The sequence below is a fragment of the Sphaeramia orbicularis genome, chromosome 24 (assembly GCF_902148855.1).
Source record: "Sphaeramia orbicularis chromosome 24, fSphaOr1.1, whole genome shotgun sequence".
Classification (NCBI taxonomy): domain Eukaryota; kingdom Metazoa; phylum Chordata; class Actinopteri; order Kurtiformes; family Apogonidae; genus Sphaeramia; species Sphaeramia orbicularis.
The window spans coordinates 16988911-17010570 of NC_043979.1; the positions used below are offsets into that span (position 1 = coordinate 16988911).

Below are 21660 nucleotides of genomic sequence, written 5' to 3' on the forward strand. Positions count from 1 at the left end.
TTTCACTTTGATTTCCTCCAATTTGAAAGTCGACTTTTATATCCAAGAAGTTGTCATTTACCTTTTATATTATCCTTATAAAACTTGTTGCTCTCCTCAACGGTGCTAAAACCTGCATACTGCCTGATAGTCCAGGGTCTGTAGGTGTACATGGTGGGATAGGGCCCCCTAGTGTAAGGAAACACTCCAGGCAACTCATCCGGACTGTCAGCTGAGTCTGCCTTAGTGTACACAGGCTTGATGTTGAGTCCCTCAGGTGTACGCCAAATCAGATCTTCGGGATTCTTCCCCTTCAGCTGTTTCTTTGCCAGATTCGCCCACTCAGGATGCAGTTCAATCTGATCCTGATGTGGCACGGCTGTATGAATGAAGGAGCAGTGTGTGTTTGCTGAGAACACGGTGGCTCTAGCCAGGCGCCTGGCAGCCATGGCTGCACATGCCCTCTGTGCAGACAGCATGTTTAGTGTTGGTCCAGTCAGACACACATGGATCACCTGAGGACGTCAGAGAAGAAGAAGTCAGATTAAAGCCTGTGGTGGTTACATGTGTGAGGGTATGTAGCAGGGGAGTATTTACACAAACTATAGCATGGCATTTATTTATGATTAAAGTCATATGTCACTGCTTTAGAAGTGTTCTCTACAAGCACAATCTCTACACTAATAATCTTTAGGGCTACTGCTGGTTTCCAGACATTGCAGTTAACTTGGTGGATGATTAACATAAGTTACACATATGGTTGAGGCAGAGGCCTTAACGGATATAAAAACGAGCTTCGATGTTGTTAACGATAAGTATGGCGAAATTCAGCTTGCATTTCATCACTTTTGTTTTAGCTTTACCGATGACATTATTATCTAACTAAATAATGTCAGCTAAATGTTAGCAGTGTGATGCTAGCTGACTTTAGCCGCTAGCAAGCTACGCGTCATGCTAGACTCCATAATTCACACGATTTACATAATAAACTCAACACAAATGACAGCCTTAAAAGACTACTAAAACAGGGAAACTGTAAGCTTTGTATTTAGAATAATGTCAAGGAAGTTAAAGTACAGCTGCGTTTTTACGCACTAGTGGTCCAAAACTGGATGTTAATGGCTAAACTGTTCACATTTTTTTAAAGAAACCGTATGAATATCCTTGAAATATCACATTTTTCAGTCGTGTGTACTTCATAGCAGGTATTTTTATATATTTTAAGATCATTTTCTGACCTTGTCGTCTGCTGTGCTCTTTCAGGTTGATGAAAGGCGTGTGTTCGTTTAACCAATGAAGTTTCATAACATTAGCATTTGCCCAATCGCTTGCTAGCGTTATCAGGTGACCTTTGAACTCCGACACCGGAAGTAAATATTACAGCCAAGAGTTTAGAAGTTATTCGAGATAAGTAACATCTACGTGGGTTGTAATAGATTCCACTACTGATATAATTTAAGGAGGGTAATGTAGCACAAAAGTAGCGCATTAAATAATTGTATAAAATTGATATGACGTCACCGATTGAGTTACTGTTTCCATTGACAGAACCTACAACAAATGCACTATATAGACTATCTGTATTCACAACACCCATGTTTATATTGAATTGGCCAACAGGTGGCAGTGTCGCCTGTCAAACATACTGTCACACACACCGTGCCTCATTTAGCAGCCTCTCCATTTCCACTAAAACACAATAAACACAGGACACAGGTTTCTCAACACAGTACATGCCATTTTTATTCAAGAGTTGGTCGATAAACTGTCGTAGTAGCAATGGCTGTCACTGAGTCCTGTACAGTATTGTTGGGTATTGTAAGGTACATTTGCAGTAAATGTTTATGAGGGATATAAAATATACTAAACATAGCAACATCAGTTAGAGCATTCAGCAGGACAAACCTTTATCAAAGTGGCAATGCAGACAGTGGTAATGCCCAGTTAGTGTACAGAGTATTCAGTACTGCACTTCAACATGTACCTTTCCTCTGTGTTTTCAACTGTAAGGCAGTTTTGATTGCAAAGTAGAACGGCTTTTCTTCAAGTGACTGCTTAGATCTATTCAACAAAATTTACAACTTTAAACGAAATCGAACAAAAGAAGCATTTCTGACGCAAACAGAAAAAAATACAGTGTTTGTGAAACAGTCTTACATGTGATTTGCTTCTTGTACTATGTGTTATGATGAAGTGGCAACAAAGCAACAGTAGATACCTTTAAACAGTGAACTGGATAAAACTGTAGAAATCAACAAAAGAAAAAAGAAGAGAAAAAAAAAAAAAACAGAGGTGGATTGTGGGAGGCAGCCGCTGGTTATGGTCTCCCTGTGGCAAACGCAGCCTCATTAAGCCTTTGGGTTTAACCGTGGGGGGGGGGTCACTCCAGCTTGAGTAGCTCCACGTCGAATATAAGCGTGGCGTTTGGAGGGATGACCCCGGGGTGACCTACTGCTCCGTAAGCCATGTCTGGTGTGCAGGTGATTTTAGCTCTCTGGCCCAGGCTCATCTAAAACACAGGAGAGAAAAAAATAATCGTGCTCATGATGTGCTTTTAAGCCTCCGTAACACATGGTACACCCACGTGAGGTTTTAGTTTGGGTTGTCTGACATCTTTTCGATACGGCTCTGTGTAGGATGTGTAAAGGATAACATCGTCCTCTTCGCAGTTTACACTTGTTACGGCGCTGTTTAATTTACACCAGGATTAAATTTTAACCTAAAGTTGAGCTGAGTGTGTAAACAGAGTGCATTAGTACAGAGTATTTTAACATCACCTGAGTGGGACCAGACGGTTTTTAATCAGCTGCAACACATTCTCTCTCATTTCCATCAGAATGACAACAATAAAGTATTGGACACTTCATTTCTTGTGAAGTTTCCACTGGTTTTGTTCTCTTTCAGCTGCATATTTAACATTACAGAGATTATTAATGTCTTATACTTTGATATGGATTCTCATTCCACAAACTAAACCCTGTAAAGCCTGAACCATTAATTCATTGACAGAAAATTTCAGTTCTTTGAAACTTGGGCCTTTATTGGTCCTTCTGAACAACCAAATTTTCTTTTTTTCAAATATCAGTTTCCTTGTGTGAGTTTCAATTTTGTATCATATTTGATACATGGGGTCTCAATGCTCAAACATTATTATTTTTGAATAAACAAAAACATAATATAACACAAACATGTGTAACAAGTTGGTAATTCCTTATCTAAACTGGCAAAATTCTGCGTCCTTCCTTGTTAATGACAGTCTAGTGTCACTGGAAAGGCCTCTGGTGAATTACACCCTTACTAAACTTCTTTAACCCTATAACGCCAAATGTATCATATTTGATACATGAGTTTTGAAGCCCTTTACATGATCAGTGTGATATTTTTTTTCCTGAAAACCTGATGTATATAATTAGATAGTGATGTCCCAATCTGGATTTTTTTTGCTTCTGATCCGATCTGATTTTTTGGGGATTAATTTGGTCAATATCGATCCAATACTGATCCGATATGGACTTTTTACAATGAAATTTTGATTTAAATTGGGGGTCATTTTTTAGAGGTTATTATGCTATTATTTTACTTGAGATCACAATTGGGCTGAATGTGGAACCTGAACTAAAACAAGTATGACACCTTTGACTCATAACTTTAGTATAATTTTTGCACTTTCCGAATTCATACTGTGGGACAAATTAGAACCTTCTGTTTGCCACTGCTGTAGTGTGTCTATGGACAGGTCCGTCCAGGTTTATATGGGGGTGCATTCGGTATCATGCGTTAGTGATGTGAAGCTGGTTCCTTGTGGGTCGGGTTGGGGTGGGTCAAAAGAATGTCAGTTTATTTGCGGGGTGGGTTGGGTCGGGTAAGATAATGCCATAAAAGCTCCGCTGGATCGGCACGATCTTGTGACTAAATCCGATCCAATCTTGTAAAAAATGCCAGATCGGCAGCCGATACCGATCTGTAGATCGGATCAGGAAATCCCTACAATTAGATACATGCAATACACGGATAATCCACCAGGGGGGGAGGAATGTGTTCACCAGAGGCCTTTCAAGTGACACTACAAGACTGTCATTAATGAGGAAGAACTTTGCCAGTTTTGAAAAGGAATTACCAATTTGTTAGACATGTTTGTGTTATATTATGTTTTTGTTTATTCAAAAATAATACTGGAAGAACTGGAATTTTCTGTCAATGATTTAATGGTTCAGGCTTTACAGGGTTAATTTCAATACAGCCTAAAGGGGAAATAAATGACATGACACTATTGTTATCAGTCTGGTAAAGGTTCATACTGTCTTCCAAGTACAACTGTGTAAGTCGTTCATTTATCAGACATTTTATTTATAAGACACATCACGGCAACATCATGTGATGCTTCTGACTAAGGCCACAGGAAGTAGCCGAAACTAGTAAGCAGGTAAACAACTGCCCTTGTCTGATAAATGAACTACTTAAACTATTGTTATCAGCTTTGGTGTGTTGTTGTCTAGAGGAAGTATCTTCTAAAAGCCTCTACTAAGGTCTGTTGTTGCAGCTCCACCTGCTTTGATGCATGTTGTGTATCCAAATGTTCTACGAGTCGGTTGGCGCAGCCTCTGGAAACACCGACGTTTCATATACTGCAATCAGCTGTTGTGTTTTTTGGGTCAGTGAGCCTGAAATACTCCCTCTCCGCTTATATTTTTCTTCTTCTTCTGGGATAGTTCTGATCATGTGACTTCTGCTGCTCTACTTTACGGCACAGCGTTCAGGGTGTGTCTCCAGGGATTTGAAACATCTCATCCTGTGTATCATTACAATTTGTCATATTTCTGATCCCCCGACCCGAGTTTTCATAGTGTGTTCAAGTTTTAACTGTAAACTGTATTATCCCTATCTTCGGATGAATAAACCTAGATAACGGACAATGGACGACTTTCTACCTCCTACATCAAAAAAAAAAAAAAAAACTCAACAGAATCCAGTGTTATTACTGTAGGTTTTAAATCTGATAATAAAAGTCTACAGTTTTCCTTGGAGTATGACTGTAAATATACTCAGATGTCAATATTTTCCACTAGCACTTGAACACGTCTTCACAGAAAAGTATACAAATCTGACTCACGTATCTGACTCATGAATTATTACTTTTACTTACTTAATTACTTGTGTTACTTTTGTGGCACTTCCCAAATGAATTTTTCTGTATATTTACCTTTTCTTAAGTGATTTATCATCATTTCTTATAATATTATCCTCTGAATTTTGCATATTTTTCAGTGAAAGTCATGTATTTTCCTACATTTAATTTACTGATCATGTACATGTTCATTAAAGCTCAAGTTGAGGGATATAATATCAGACAGAGAAAACTGAAGAAAAAGTGACTTTTTCAGAAAAATATATCATTCACTTAACATAAACCAAGTGTACATTTGATGTCATTGATCACTGATCCTTATTTACATGGATTGATAGGATTAACCCATAAAGACCGAGACCTACTTTTGTGTCAGTTCCCAAATGAATTTTTCTCTCTATTTAACCTTTCTTAAATAATTTATCACCCTTTATTGTAATAGTATCCTCTGTATTTTGCATTTTTTCAATCAAAATCAGGTATTTTTCATTATTTAATTTGTTGATCATGAAAATGTTCAGAAAAGTTTAGATTAAAATTGAGGTTTCTTACATCAAAAAAAAGGAAAACTGAAGAAAAAGTGACTTTGTCAGTAAAATATATCTTTAATCGAACATAAACCAAGTGTGTCCATCCACTGGCATTGATCCAGCGCCATGGGTTTTACTGGTGAATCAATGTTGTAGAAGATGACTGTGTTTCCATGTTCACTACAGAACCTCTGAACATCTAAATGGGTCATATCTGATGACCATGAAAAGATGAAAAACTGCATTTTACATCAATTATTTACATGTTTTGATAGGATTAGTGGATCAACAGGTATTGAACAGTTTGGATCAGTAGATGCCTTTTGGTCACTGGTGGCTGTTTGGGTCTTAATAGGTTAAATGATACCACTTTGACCTGAAGAATTCTTTACATGGTGCCTTCAAACCACTCATGTAAGTCGAACATATTGCCCAAGTATAACTGCTAAAGGGAGTGTCCTATATATAACACTCACCTGAAAAGCAAAGCACATCTGATCACTTTACCCTATAATATAATGTACTGTCTTTTCTGTCACAGTAGAGATTGAAATCCAGTAGGATTCGTAATCCTACTAGGACAGATAGGAATTTGAGTTTGTCCTAGGACAAACTGAAATCCTACAAGAAATTAGGATCTGAAGATTGGAATTCCAATCTGTCCTAGGAGAATTTGCAATCCTACTAGGACAGATTGTAATTCTATTTGGAAGTGGGATCTGAAGATTGGAATTTCAGTCTGTCCTACGGCAAAAAATATAAGAATTCTGTCAGGACAATCTTGAATTCTATTAGGAGAATGTCAGATTATATCAAAATGTATGGAAAATAGACTGAATCATTTCACAGCCAAAATTGCAGTCAATTTCAGCATAGGTAAGCATACAATTTCTGGCATCCTGGTTACAATGTGTATTGACCTAAGGGCCATATACTGTATCTAAGATATGGAAATAATTCAGCTGGAATAGTGATGGCGAAATCGTAGGACAGACTGAAATTCCAATCTTCAGATCCCACTTCCAAATAGAATTACAATCTGTCCTAGTAGGATTGTAAATTCTCCTCGGACAGATTGGAATTCCAATCTTCAGATCCTAATTTCTTGTAGGATTTCAGTTTGTCCTAGGACAAACTAAAATTTCAATCTGTCCTAGTAGGTTTTGTAATCTGAATTTTAGTTTGTCCTAGGACAAACTAAAATTCCTATCTGTCCTAGTAGGATTACGAATCCTACTGGATTTCAATCTCTACTGTGACATATTTTGTATTAGTCTCTATGGTTCTGCACTGACTGTATGAAACAAATAAAGAGGAAAAATTGACCTTTGCAATGTGGGCACAATAAGGGTGAATTAAACAATGAGGAAATGAGTGCCACTAATGCAAAGTGATGTGTTCCCCTTTGCTCTTACCTGTGCTACTCCTTCCTCCCAACCCTTAATGACCTCACTCTTTCCGATCTTGAACTTGAAGGGCTTGTTCCTGTCTCGAGACGAGTCAAACTTTTTCCCATTCTGCAGCATACCTGTCAAAGACAAACAATTCACATAAGATAAGATAAGATAAGATAAGATAAGATAAGATAAGATAAGATATTCCTTTATTAGTCCCACAAGGGGAAATTCCAATTTTACAGCAGCCAAAGTTGAGCACAAAAAAGCACACAAGAGCAAAAAGAGCATTCAGTCAGCACAAAAAACAGATGCACAACAGGAAATATAGAAATGTAACCAACTACGGATGTAAACAGTTAATCGACTATCAATTAATTTCGACAAGTTTTGTTCAATTAAATTAACTGTCGGTTAATTGCCCAGCATCTCATCTGAAATCTCGCTCCATCATGTCAGTGATGCAAAGTCAGAAATGCCCATTTCTTCTAAACTGCCCCTCTTCAGATCCATTTATTTTATTGAATTTCTCTGTAGAATTTCTTTAGATCTTCTCCATAAATGTCATTGCCTGTACTGTATCCAATGGTACAATAAATCAATCATTAAGGAATATGACATGCTTTTTTTTTATTAAGTATATAAGCAATATTTAGCTTTTATTCTTATAGACCCCATAGAAAGAGAAATACGGGTTCTCAGGAAAATCAACGCTCATCAATTAAGTGTTAATCAATCGATAAAGTCAACCAACTAATGATTAATGGATTAATCGATAATTTGCATCCCTATAACCAACAAATCAAAAAAAGCTATAAATACTATTTACAGTTGTGAACATGCCACAGCTTAGATAGGGTAGATACTCATATACACATATCTATAGACATGTGTACAGATTATACATATGAGTATGGTTTATTGCACAGATTATTTGGATCAGTTTCTGTTGTGGAACCTAACATCAGGATTTTTACCAAAGAAACTCATCGTATTATCAGTATTTTATTTTATTTTACCGCAGTGGGATTGTGTTCCATTTTACGCCCTTCCTTCGTCAGCTAATCGTTGGAAGGAGGCTTTTTTTTTTAAGATTAAAGATTTAAAGCGGTTGTGGCTCCAGTCTGAGGAATTATTCTGTCTGGGCTCCTTATCGGGATCTTGGGTCTGACTCAATTATCAAAATGAACAAAGGGAATGTGAATGGGGAAGCACTGGCCTGGTTTTAGTGGATTATTTTTAAAGTTAACTAGGCCAGCGCTCGCCAGTATCTAGACCACAGGGAGAAGAGGTTAACAAAGGCGGTGCGGTGCAGGAACACGCTCCTTCGCAGCGCTGACCGAACATTTAGGCGCGATAATCACGCTGCGGCCGGCCATTAAACGCATCCAGACACTGGCACCACTTCATTAGTCATTTCAACGTGCCCTCCCTTGACTTCCCCGAGCCACTTTCCCTCGAGGGAATCCAGGCTGATATCTGGAGCCGCGCTTAGTTCCTCTGATAACTCGTGAACTTTCTGACTCCTTCAAACACCAGGAGAGCAACACAACAACAAAGCAGGCTTCATTACAGCCTCCTCTGCAAAACAACTGTTTCTTAAATGAGGAAATAAATTGTTCATATTTTAGCAGAGGCGTTCAAGTGACGCTTTCGGGGTCAAGATAGGCACATTATTTGCCTAAATAACCTGGGTTTCTAACATACCTGGAGGTCATTTATTGTGAGAGGAATAAAATAAATAAGTGCCAACAAGTGGACTAATGATGTCTGATGAGATTACATGCATTTAAATTTGTTAGTGATGAGATTTTGCCATTTTAATACACCTGATTGTGTTCATCCTCATGCAAATCAAAGATAATTTTTCCTCTTCTTTTCTATTTCTATTATTTCTTTTCTTAAATGGAAAAAAACAAAAACAAAAAACACAACCACCCACACATTAACTCTCAATCCTCACAATTAATGTACTTGTACCTCTAGTTGGCAGCCAAAAACTCCTCTGTTTCTTACTGTTAAATGTGTGTGGAATAGACATTACAATAGGTAAATAGTGGACAAAATCTCATCACACACTTGTTGTGGACTGCTGCTTTAAAGTCTACAAATGGCTGTCACCATCTTGGTTTTTTTGGAAGCCAGTGCCTGAAGTTAGCAAAAAGGCAAAATGGTGGAGCTGGGGAATTATAAAGGGTAAAATTAAGTGATAATCTTTAAGGCAGAAAAGTGAAGCAAATGCTCAAGTGTGAAGACACGCACATGTCCAATTAAGGCTGATTCTAAAAACAAGTTCATCATTGGCTTCTGTTTATCTACAAGACTCTTCTAAGGAAAACACCTCAATACCTCTCCAACCTTTTGGACCTTTCCCATAATAACTACCACCTGAGGTCCAGCGATTTGATTACTCTATCTCTTCCAAAAGCCTGCACCGTCTTCAGCCAGAATTCCTTTCATTTTGCTGCAGCAGATGATTGGAACTCCCTTCAAAACTCCCTTAAACTTTCAGCTCTCCCAACAAAAAACTACAACATTCCCTAGTTGACTGTTGTACGTGTTGACTCTCCCCCTCTGCTCTCTCCCCGTACACTCTAGTAGTTATTTGTTGTTTTTAACTTCATCGTCTCCTCACTATTGGTTACGAGTCTTGGATTCATCTGTACTGTTTTCTTTTATCCATTTTTCTTTTGTTCTGTTTTGTTTTGTCACTGTTTTTGTCTGTTGGGGCCTCTTGCCAGGTCATCATTGTAAATGAGAAGCAGTTCTCAATTGATTTTACCTGGTAAAATAAAGTAATAATAAAAAAAAAGCTAATCCCCATAGTCTTCAGGCTAAAATGTCAATCTTACAGCTGAAAAAAAACATGTTTGCAGTCTAGTACATGTTACCAAAAAAAAAGTTTTGGTCTTTGTAGTTAATTTCACTGTTCTTTACGACAACTGGGCATGAATTTTTAGGTAATTCAGTGGCAACTATACAAGCTATCAAAGAGATATTTTAATGGCAAACTTCAACTGACAGGAATCAATTTGTCAAAGTAACTCGACTGGAGTATGAAGATTTAAAGCATTGTCAATCAGATATTATACACACAAACTGGCCAAATAAATAGTGCCATGCTCTAATATTTAATTGCAACCCCTTTAGTTTTAATAACAGCACACTATCACCATTATCCAATGTCACAACATATATTTCCATCATTTTTTTTGACACATAATGTTGCTGATCCTAGACCTGACCAACTGAACCAGCCCCACATCATAAAACACTGCCCCCAAAGGCTTGTACTGTAGGCTGTAGGTGCTAGGCATGATGGATAATCACTTCACCCACCTCTTTTTATCCTAATGCATTCATCACTCTTAAAAAGGGTCAATCTGGATTCATTTGACCACATGACCTTTTTCTACTGAAACACAGTTCGATCTTTATGTTCTCAATCAAACTGATGTTTAAAAAATGAGAAGCTGCATCAGTTAAAGGGTTAAAGAACTGAAACCTATTAATCAGCACAGTAATTATTCAATGGAAGGATCTGGTGTTTGCTTAGTTAAATCTAAGTGGTGACTCTTTTTTTGGCCAGGCAGTGTATATAGGCTAATACTTTTTCATTGTTTCCCAGTGATAGTTGTATATAGATCTGGTCTTGGTTTTTGGGGAAACCGTTTTTTTTTTTTCTTCTATACATGGAAATACTTAAAAACAGCACATTAAGAGAAAAAAAATCACTTCAATCCTGTTAATTATCAGTAAATTCTGCATCATAATAGACAATAAATATACAGACAATATAAACTGGCACTGGCTGGACAATATATCAAATTAATTTTGCATTTTTGCTTTCCAAAAAATTCTGGAAAGTATCTGAATCACATTATCTGGAAGCTACTCATACTCAACAAAAATTCTAAATGAAATCTGTTAGTTGTAATGCATTCAATGTTTTTACTTTTCTCCTGTCATAGCTTACCAGTGGTGCTTTATTTTACATTAAATTCAATGTACAAAATACTTTTATTCCCTTTCATTTTTGTCATGGCTTCACCATTAATAAAATTGGAATTGGACTACTACACAAAAAGACTGCTATTAAGTCCATATGAAAGAATTTCTTGATTCAAAAATGGGAAAAACTTAAAACAAAACTTCTGTTATCTGGTTTCTCTCAGATTCAGTGACACTGAGCAGAGAAGTACTGTTAATAACATGCAACATGAAAGTCAATACATTGTGTGGATTTTTAATGGAAGTTTAAGTGTGTATGTTTTAGTTTGAAAAAAAAATACACATTTCAACACGAGTAGTGTGTACATTCTTGATAACCAAGCAACTCCAATTCACTGCAAATTTCAATATTTCCTACAATAATTGCAATATATCATTATCCCCAAATACATATTTTAAATTGTTATGTTATTTATGTTTTTATTGCTGTCTGTTGAACAGCATAAATGTAAATTGTTCATGACTCAAATAATTTCCTCATACTGGGCGATATGGTATAGAATAATCAACTTTTTTTTAACCTATTACACATTCTTACAGGAAGTCAAAGTTAATATCTAGCAAAACTGAATAACCGTTGTAATAATAGCATGTCCACTCACATTTGCGGGTCCCACAGTGATACGCTGTGATTTATCTTTCTCTGACGTAGTTCAACAAGTGTGAATAATTGGCATTTAAAGCTGCGTGTTAACTGAGGTTTACCGATGGTGTCTGGTACTGTACAGCTTCTCTACTTTCATTCCCCACTAAACTTAGTAGGACCATCGTTTCCAAGAATCACAGTAGGCCAGATATCTGTAGGCTGGGACTGTTCCAGCTGTGGAGTCATCAAGTGCACACACCAAGGCGAATGCCACCTGCTACTGGGCATTCGAGCAGTGGCTGGGGCAAAAAAAAAAAAAACCCTTGCATCAATTGCAGGAAAGCAGGTTCGTTTTCTGGCAGAAGGAGTTGCAACATGTAAACATATATTGGCAAAATTCACAGGTGGGCAGCCAGTGAAGGATGGTATCCTGGCACTAATGACTCCATTGGGTTTGTTGGGGTATCGGCTGAGAAGCTGGCGATGTGTGGTGAGTGGGTTGTGTCGGTGATACTGTACACCTGCGTATGGCTAAAAGGAGCGACTTACACATGCAAGTGTCCTGGAGGGCACACCACAGCCCAGGAGCCTGACCAGTATATCAGATGGCCTGAGACAGCTGATATGGCCTATCACAGATATTACGGTATCGGCGTATATGTATCGAAGACTGTATATGAAGATGGATGTAATGACAGCTTCTTAGGGTAGAAGCCAAAACATCTTGATCTCCCCCTGGTGCCTACTTGCAGTAACGACTATGAATCCCATGTCCTCTGTGTTAGTTGTTTTCCCTCTTTTTTTCTAGGAAGATTTCATCACGTTGATTTGTAGCCGAGATGAAAATATTCCAATAACATCATTTTTACCTCCGCCAAGGAGGTTATGTTTTCATCTGGGTTAGCTTGTCTGTTTGTTTGTTTGTTACCTCCACCAAGGAATGGCGGAGGTTATGTTTTCATCTGGGTTTGTCTGTCTGTTTGTTTGTTTGCCTGTTAGCAAGATAACTCAAAAAATTATGGACAGATTTTCAGGAATTTTTCAGGAAATCTTGATACTGGCACAAGGAACAAAAAATGATAAAATTTTGGTGGTAATGGGGGGGGGGGCTGATCTGCCTTGGTGGAGGTCTGCGCTCTCCGAGTGCTTTTCTAGTTTGTTTGTTTGTTTGTCTATTAACAAGATACCTCAAAAAGTTATGGATGGATTTTGATGTCATTTTCAGGAAATTTTGATACTGGCTCAAGGAACAAATGATTAAATTTTGGTGGTGACTGGGGGGGGGGGACTGATCTGCCTTGGCAGAGGTCTGTGCTCTCCAAATGCTTTTCTTGTTACCTCCACCAAGGAGGTTATGTTTTCATCGGGGTTTGTATGTTTGTCTGTTAGCATAATACCTCAAAAAGCTATGGACGAATTTGGATGAACTTTTCAGGAAATGTTGACACTGGCACAAAGAACAAATGATTAAATTTTGGTGGTGATCTGCGGGGGGGGGACTGATCGGCCTTGGTGGAGGTCTACGGTCTCCGAGTGCTTTTCTAGTTAGAAATGTGTCCTTATAGATAGTCAGTCTGTTCCCATTACATTTAAAACATCAACAGAATTTGTTAAAATTTGGCACAAACATTTTCTTTGACTCAAAACTGGCTGATTCTCATTCTTCATTTACATAAAGCTATGTCATTAGAACTGTTCCAATCCCCAAGATCCTTCCAGGGCCGAGTCGTTCTTTTGGAGACATTTCAAGGATGCGTCTATGGATCCTTCACGTCCTCAGTGTTAAAATAGCCAGTCCTCAGTGTGAGTCAAGTTAAATGGCACTAAATGAAAAACTGTTGACCACAACCGCAAATGTATCCTCTAATAAGGAAAATAAAGAAATGATCGCTTCGCCAGTGTAAAATGCATTTAAATCCAACTCTATGAAGCAATTTATACAGAAAGGCATTTTAGTGTGCTAACAAACAAATAAATAAATAAATGAATGGAGCACACAGAGGAAAATAAAATCACAAAAAGACAGAAATATTGAGAAAACACAACACGCAATATATAAAATTATAATAAAGTCATATAAGAAAGGAACTACTCTACTGAATGTTCTAAGAGTAAGTCATACAGTGAAAGAAGAGGGAATGACCTTTAGGATAAATGGAAATGAAGTTTGTTTGTTTTTGCAGCTGAATACATAAATGCTGCTTCACCTTTACTCTTGTGTTTTACATGTATTTTGTAGTTTTCTATTAAGTTCTTCTATCATTTGAGTGGATGTGTTACTGAGACTCTGAGACCTTTTCTATTCCTGTTAGACTGTTCCATTCATGAGGGAGTTGATCAGAAGGAAACACTCGTCTTGGAAGTGACCTAGAAGGAAGTGACAACTACCGAAGGATCGTTGAGACTGAAAAGTGACCATGAGCTGATTAGATTTGGTGGCAAAAGGTTAAAGGTCAGGGCCACTGTGACCTCACAAAACATGTTTTTGTCCGTCACAATTATAGATCATGATGCATGAATGACAGAAGCATCTGACTGATACTATGGTTCTTGTTGCGTTGTTTAAATATATAAAACAGGTGACAGCTGTAATGACCAATCACTGCTGTCTAGAATCCAACAGAGACTAAAGGGGCACAAACCCTATGGCTTTATTTCTTTAAAAAGTCACAACTGTGGCTGAAGTTGCTGCAACACTGTCTTTGTCAGTGTCTTTTTTTAATCTCTTTTTATTAGGATTTTCCATAGTTCACATGTTTATTCACATAACAATTTACCTTTCTCATCCACTCATCTGAAAATTACAACCGAATCACATAGCGATATCCCTGCAACTCTACAGACAATACAAATAAGGATGATTGGTCATTTGGTCCTCCCTCCCACCCACAGTACAAAAGATATAATTTATACAATACAAAATTAAGAACTGAACTCCCTAGAACAGGAATGCTGGGGTGCACATTTGCGATATTAAAAAATTAATTGAAAGAAAAAACAAAAACATTGATACAAAAGGGTTAAAAAGGAAAAAGAGGGTGAAATGGACATATAATGGATTGGATTCCATAAGATGTAACCTTAGATAAATGATGATCAAACTGGTGTGACATACCTAATCCATCTTTCCCATCTTTTCAAAAACAGACCTTGTTATAGTCTTACTGCAAAAATTATTCTTTCCATCTTAAAAATGTCCCAAATGATGTCATTCCACTCCTTCACTGTAGGTTATTCGAGTTTTTGCCATTTTCTTGCACTTAAAATCTGAAATAAATATTTGTCATTGGATCGAGCAGAACTTATATGGAACATTTGCATGTGGACATGTGGGCCTGCCTTTAATATGATCCCAGAAAAAGAAAATGCCAAAAAGAAACAAACAGACTCGCCTTACTGAATGATTCAAAGCTCCATTAAAACACTCTGTTTGCAGTGTGTACCTGCTAGCTCCCATACAAATTATGAAAAGGTAACCAACGACAGGTTTATTCCAACAGCATACTTTCTGTCAGTCAGTATGTGAAGATTAATAGTCAGTGCATTAATGTCAGACTCATTTTGCATGAAGCTCATTTTTAAACTAAAATACCCCATCTCCACTTGGTTACATCTGAGGGATCACTGCAAACATCCTCATTTATTACCTCTGCCAAATTTTCACCAAAACCCTTCCATAACTTTTTGAGTTATCTTGCTAACAGACACACAAACAAACCCTGATGAAAACATAACCTCCACCGTTCCTGGATTTGGATGAAATTTTCAGGAAATATTGATACTGGCAGAAGGAACAAATGATTACATTTCGGTGGTGACTGGGTGGGGGGTTTGTTTGTTTGTCTGTCTTTTAGCAAGATAACTCAAAAAGTTGAGGAAGGATTTGTATGAAATTTCCAGAAAATGTTGATACTGGCATGAGGAACACATGATTACATTTTGGTGGTGATCTGGGGGGACTCATCTGCCTTGGCGGAGGTTAGCGCCGAGTGCTTTTCTAGTTGTCTATATATTGGTTACGATATATTGTGGCAGTATATGAGATTGTAATTATGTACTCCGTCATTGGTATCAGCTCCAAAAATCGGAAAACCAGTTTTGAAACTGAAAAAAATGGACCTAAAAATGAAACAGTACACCTTTCTACTCTGTGTTTCCTGTGAAAAATACACAAAAGCTTTGTCATGAGGACAGTTTCACTCAGGATCCCAATTATTCTGACTCACTTACAGCATTGTATGCTAAGTGCCCTGGATATTGTTCAGTGACTACAATGTAATGTGTTGCAGTGCATTGAATTCTTTTTACAGCATACATAAATGTTTCAGTACGGGCTGTATTCACGGGAATGCAACAACATCCAAAACAAATCCTAAATGCCACTTGTATCACTTGCTCCGTTATCACTCTTTGGACAGCTTAAGTACGGGCGGGGTTTCTGCAAAAATAAAGCAGAGGCCGTCCCTTCCTGAGGCCGGCTCCCCCACACTCCCACACTCTCTCCTCATGAGAGGCTTTCACTTGCCGGTGCTCTGGCTGGATCTGCAAAATGCTGTAGTGCACAGGGGTGGGGTTATTTTTACTCCGTTTACTGTATCCTGTCTCGCCCCCGTCTAGGACGCCTGCCAGCACAACAACCCCCTCAACTCAAGTGTGGGTGAAATGAGATGCGATCTGCGTGTTAAGCTATCTGTCTACGACTAACTTATATGTGCTGCAGCATTTCACAGCTGCAAGCGTCTCAATGGGAAGAATAAAGTCTTGCTGGTGCTCTGCTGATAAATCATTATGAAATATGGTTGAATCAAGTGGAAGCAAATGAAACATGTAATGTAATTAGGAGCATTTACATCAAAGAACATAAACAACAAACACTATAGGCACTTTTGAATAATTAAAAGCTAGAGGTCTGTTTTTCAACTCTAAGCTGTTGAAGAGCTCCCACAGCACTCCAACACAACATTCTACTTTGTAAGGCAAGTTTGGCATCTCCTGACACACAAGCCGGCGTTTCAGTCTATCTATTTCTGTGACGCACCAAGTGCCATTAGGTTTCAGCATTCAGCACGTTTCATGGTGATGTCTGGAGCTCAAACATGGTAAAGGAAAGACATCCGCATTTAGGCATGACATCACTTTGAATAAGCCCGGGTGCTCCCAAAGCTCCAAGTCCCGTCACTGGAGACCTATAACGCCGTTTATCGTTATGACCCACAGTCGTCAATCACTGAAATCCACGGCTGTCGTTGTTACCTTCATATTAGCTGATATAAGACCTGCTACCGTCCGTCAGTGCAGACGAAAGTGTCTGCGAATTCAGGATCGCTGGCTCAAATAGGCATAAAGAGGGCAGGAGAAACCCCTAACCCCTAATGCAGTGTTTTCAACCTTGGGGTCAGGACCCTATGTGGGGTCGCCTGAAATTTCTAGTAATTGATAAAAAACTTAAAAACAAATTACTAATAAAAATATTGTTAATGATTCACTATATATGTTATTATAATTAACACACCACACAGTTTTCCTGGTAAAAATCCTGTTCAAATAAAATGCAGGATAGAATATCTGAGAGGGCATAACTTGATTGACCCGATCATGTGACCACAGACATTCCTATGCTTCAACCTGCACAGACACAGTCGAAATCAGACCGAACAGAGAATGGAGAGATTTCTTCACCTGCCTGGCCCTGCTAAGACATCTCCAAGAGAAAAATATCTCCGTTTTAAATGTCTGGGGTCGCAAGAAATTTGTGATGTTAAAATGGGGTCAAAAGCCAGAAAAGGTTGGGAATCACTACCCTAATGTGTGACCCTCCTCTTTCCAAACCCACAATGTGCTGTTAAGCGAGACAATTAACCATTGGCCATGTTAGCCAGTCCTTTTAAAGTGAACTGGACATTTCGGTGTGTACATTTGTAGAAGTGAAGCAGGCCTGTGAAACATAATCCGAGTGTAAAATGCATCTCGGACCAATTTAACCCACAGCAGGCTGCTAGTCGTGGTAACGCCGATAAGAGATGTGGTGCTGAGAGAAGCCTCGCTGCTTATGCTACACAGACAAACTTAGACAGAAACAAGAATGTGTGTGAATGACTGAGCAGCTTCATTTGTGCAGCTCGAGTCAAAGGAGGGTCACGCACTGCATGTGTGCGTGTCTGCATGTCTGGAGTCCCAGAGATGAAAGTGCAGATCAGAAACGCGCTGTAGTCTGTGAGAGTGAGGCTCTCTGATGCCAAACCCTGGAAACATTATAGTGTCAAATCTCCTTATGCACTGGGAAATCACCCTCTCCTTAGCATTACTGTTTATCTTCACCCCGCTATCAGGAAAGTGCGGGCTGGGGTTACGCACTAAAGGCCACCTGGGTAATCTGAGCACCTTTACATCCCATAGGGGTGTAATAAAATATTGATACACTCAAAAATCGCTGTATTATGGTCTGGATGCTGCTTTAATTTTTAGCAAACAGCGAATGTGCAAAGATTTGTTGCAGGCAGTGGTTCATTTTGCATTTTATTTGGAGCTTTTTTGTGTCAGTGGGTGTTTTTAAGCCCTCAACAACTAGACAGCAATGTTATCTGTTAACTGAATTTATGCATAAATGCACATCACACTTCTTTTTTTTCACATTCAATCCATTCAGTAGAGTTCTTCTTAAACTGTGACAGTTCGTACCCCACTAAATTCATCAGATATTACGATTATGAGTTCATTTTTCTGATCTTATCTTCTTAAATTTTAATATATTCTGCTTTATTCAGACTATCCTTGACTTGTGGATTGAACAAGACATCTGCGGATGTTATTTTGGGCTAATGACTAATCAAACAGCTTAATCCAACGTACCTAAAACTCTAATCTATTGTAATATGTTGCCACAATCTTGCCAATATCACCTAAATAGCTAAATCAGTGTTAGTGGATGCACACCTTAAAGCAAACATAACTTGGGAGCATGTCCTTAAAGCTCCACTACACGATGATCTGCGATTGTTAACAGGTGCAAACACGTACCATACGTCTAATATTACTAATCACATAACAAGCGCTCTAATTTGGTCGGAGAGAACCACATTCCTTGGCTGATCTTCTGGCTTACGTTCACTGTTAAGGTCTTATTTTCACACGGTCCGCAGCTCCATCCAGCCACATTTTTCGACCCAAAGCTAAACCTTTTCCTCCAGCTCGTACAATAACATATTTACAGATGTTTTTTTTTCCGTTTTGTTTTGTTATTCCAGATACAAGGCACTTGCTTTGTCTTAACTCTACCATTTGCGTGCCACTGCTGCCAGTGTCAAAATACCAGGAGCTTATGTTGTGTGAGTCAAAGCAAGAAAAAACAGACAGGGGAACGGGTTGATCAGACAATGGCAGTTCAGGCTCAAGCTCCTTCTGTGTGGATAATAAATGTGAGAATTAATCTGAAAATAACTGTGGAGACCAATTCCCAGGCTGGAGCACATACTGGTGTCAACAGGACTTATAGACAGGACACTCCAGCCCAAGCATAAACCAAGTAACTAGATACATGAAGACATGTTATGTAATTACATTATAAACTGTAACTGTAATCCAATACAGTGGCAGATTAAAATGGCGAGTTACATCTGTTACATCTTCCATGTAAAGCTTAAAATGTAATATGTACACATTCATTCTGTTTTGCTTCTTTTCACCATGCAGGATTAGCTTCTTTTGGCAGATCACCCAGGTCAACAAAGCCTTTGGGGCAAATATGAGAAGATAGAATAGGATCAATTACAATGAGCTGTCTCTATGTCTAGACAGGCTTTGCTCATTTGGCTGCATGCGCCAAAATTTTGGCCATCGTTTTTGATTGGTTCTCGTTAGAATTCGCGCCGCCTTTTGTCTGCCAACTGAACAACTCTCATGAGGGAAGACTGCCTTTCACTGCTGTAAATTTAATAATAATTCTTTCTGAAACCATAAAAGGGCTTTAATGTTACAATGTGAAGCTTGTTCATCAGCAGTAAAAATGCTGTTGACGTCAAAATGCTCTATGAATAGTAATCTTAGAAGGTAAACAGTGATCTTTACCAGATTCAGCAACAGAAAACAATAATGTGCTGGTAACAGTGACGCATGAGGGACTTATGGCAAACAACCAAAGTGAATCATATGTAAAAATAAGGAGCAGAGCATCTCCTATTGCATGCTGCCATGTATCATTTCCAGTTATAACATAATTCATTTCTACAGTGTCTGATCTGTGTAGCAATCACAGCCAAGGGGAAATCAGATTACATTCTCGAGTCCAAAAAACCGCGTTAAACAATACACCATTTGTTAACTGGGCTTAGTCTGTAACTTTTGATGTCCAAGTCTAGTCAGAAAAAGGCTGCAGTTCTAATATGATAAAAATGTGAAATCTCTCTAGGAACAAATGATTAACACTGAGATCACATTAAAACATGTAAACACTAAAATCAAAGATGATCAAGTCTTGGTTGAAAATCCTGTCATGCCTGTACACATTTGGGATACAACATTCACACAATGAAATCACTCTTAATCCAGCACCACGGAAGCCAACAATAACTCTTTACAACCGTGTAATAACCCGGTGCTTCTCAAACAGACCGATGACAAGTGAACTAGCTTTTGTTTACTTTCTGTCTGACCTAGTTGTCTGGACTCCCAACCCTGAGGCACAGAATAGCCCAAATTTTATTTCCTAAAATGTCTCAGCGTCTCTCTCCCTCTTCCCCCCCGCCCCACAATCAGACAAACAGGAAAAAGACAGCATATGTGAGTGTACATGAGTTATGTGCGGTTTCAGAAAGGTTCCAGCACGCCTTCAATGCGTTAAACCAAAAGCATGTGGATGTCGTCTGGGTGTGGTGGCAGAAACTTTTGACACACAGGTGCATGCAGATCTCCTGATATTGTCAGGTAAACACACAGGGACAAATTTCCTCCCTAAAACCAGGAGGCAGGAAAGATGTCTGGTTTCATGAATGCCAAAAGTTAAAGAATCAGTTACCTATGTAATGGACAACACATGTCTGGCCCTTCTTTGGAAATGTCCTTCCTGTTGAAAGAGGAGGAAAAAAAAGGGGGGTTTAAATGAATGTGTGTTGCAGGGGTAATCTCAGATTAACAGTAGCAGGGGGGTGTTTCTGGCAGAGTCTCCTTTGCCTGCAGACATATGCGGCTGTGGTCTCCTCTGTGGTCTCTCACAAGCATACTGAAACATTAGCCCACGGCTTATTTTCCTAAAGTAAGACGCTCCCAAATGCACCGTAATTGCGCTAAAATACACCTACATACACTTGTGGTGCATTCACGGTCTAACAGGGCAGCATCCCCTTTATATCAAAGTCATAATGTAAAGAGTTGACTAAACCTTATCAAAGACAGCATATTTAATATTAACAGTGGATAGTTCTAGAAAGATAATAAACAGGCGTTATTAACAAACAGTATAATATTTTCTTTTTTTCTGTTTTCTTTTTTTTTGTTTTGTTTTTACTTATAATTCCATCCCAAATGCAGCTAACGGTTTCCCCTCGTGCACGAGTTAAGCTAATGTATTAAGATGTTTTTGCTAACTTTTGACAACATTTAAGGGTATTCCTGGGAAGTAAAGCCCCCCCACTCACAAACACCACCGGCGGCAGCAGCAAAAGCCCCGCATCAATGCACACACAAGCGAATAAATCAACTTACCATCACCGGGAGATATTGTTTCGACTTCCACACCCATTGTTGCTGCTGCTAGGAGGATTAGCTCTGAAACATACAGCCTAAAAGCCCGTTCTAAGAGCCAGTGGTACCCGTTTAGCGGCTACGAGTCGACTTATATCGGCGGAAACCATGCATTCACCGAACACTCCAGACCCGTAGTCACACCGCTCACCGTCAGACAGCCAAGATATTTCCCAGTTTATGCTCAGACTACGCCGAGATCCCAAACCACCGCACGTACGCATCACCCTGCCCCCCTTACATACATCAGACAGGTTGCATAGATTAATACACATACACACACTCAACATACACACACAT

The 21660-nt window shown here is 38.8% G+C and overlaps 2 protein-coding genes across 3 annotated transcripts in view; both read right to left on the reverse strand.

Moving 5' to 3' along the window:
* mmut (methylmalonyl CoA mutase) overlaps window positions 1–1342 on the reverse strand; it is a 50591-nt gene extending 49249 nt beyond the window's left edge. The window contains exons 1-2 of the mRNA XM_030129058.1: window positions 1218–1342; window positions 62–494 (exon numbers count right to left, since the gene is read on the reverse strand). Coding sequence (XP_029984918.1) covers window positions 62–458 — 397 coding nt within the window. The 5' untranslated portion in view covers window positions 459–494; window positions 1218–1342. The remainder of the gene's footprint in view (window positions 1–61; window positions 495–1217) is intronic.
* Window positions 1343–1696: 354 nt separating this feature from the next.
* fkbp1b (FKBP prolyl isomerase 1B) lies at window positions 1697–21602 on the reverse strand. Of its 2 annotated transcripts, XM_030129060.1 has the most exons (4): window positions 21322–21589; window positions 20636–20683; window positions 7050–7162; window positions 1697–2488 (listed from the first exon to the last, which is right to left on the reverse strand). In XM_030129060.1, the coding sequence occupies exons 1-4, from the start codon at window positions 21356–21358 to the stop codon at window positions 2360–2362; spliced, it is 327 nt and encodes a 108-aa protein (XP_029984920.1). In that variant the 5' UTR covers window positions 21359–21589; the 3' UTR covers window positions 1697–2359. The 2 variants fall into 2 exon arrangements, with proteins under 2 accessions (XP_029984920.1, XP_029984921.1); XM_030129061.1 differs by lacking the exon at window positions 20636–20683 and having other exon boundaries at window positions 21322–21602.
* Window positions 21603–21660: the final 58 nt, after the last annotated feature.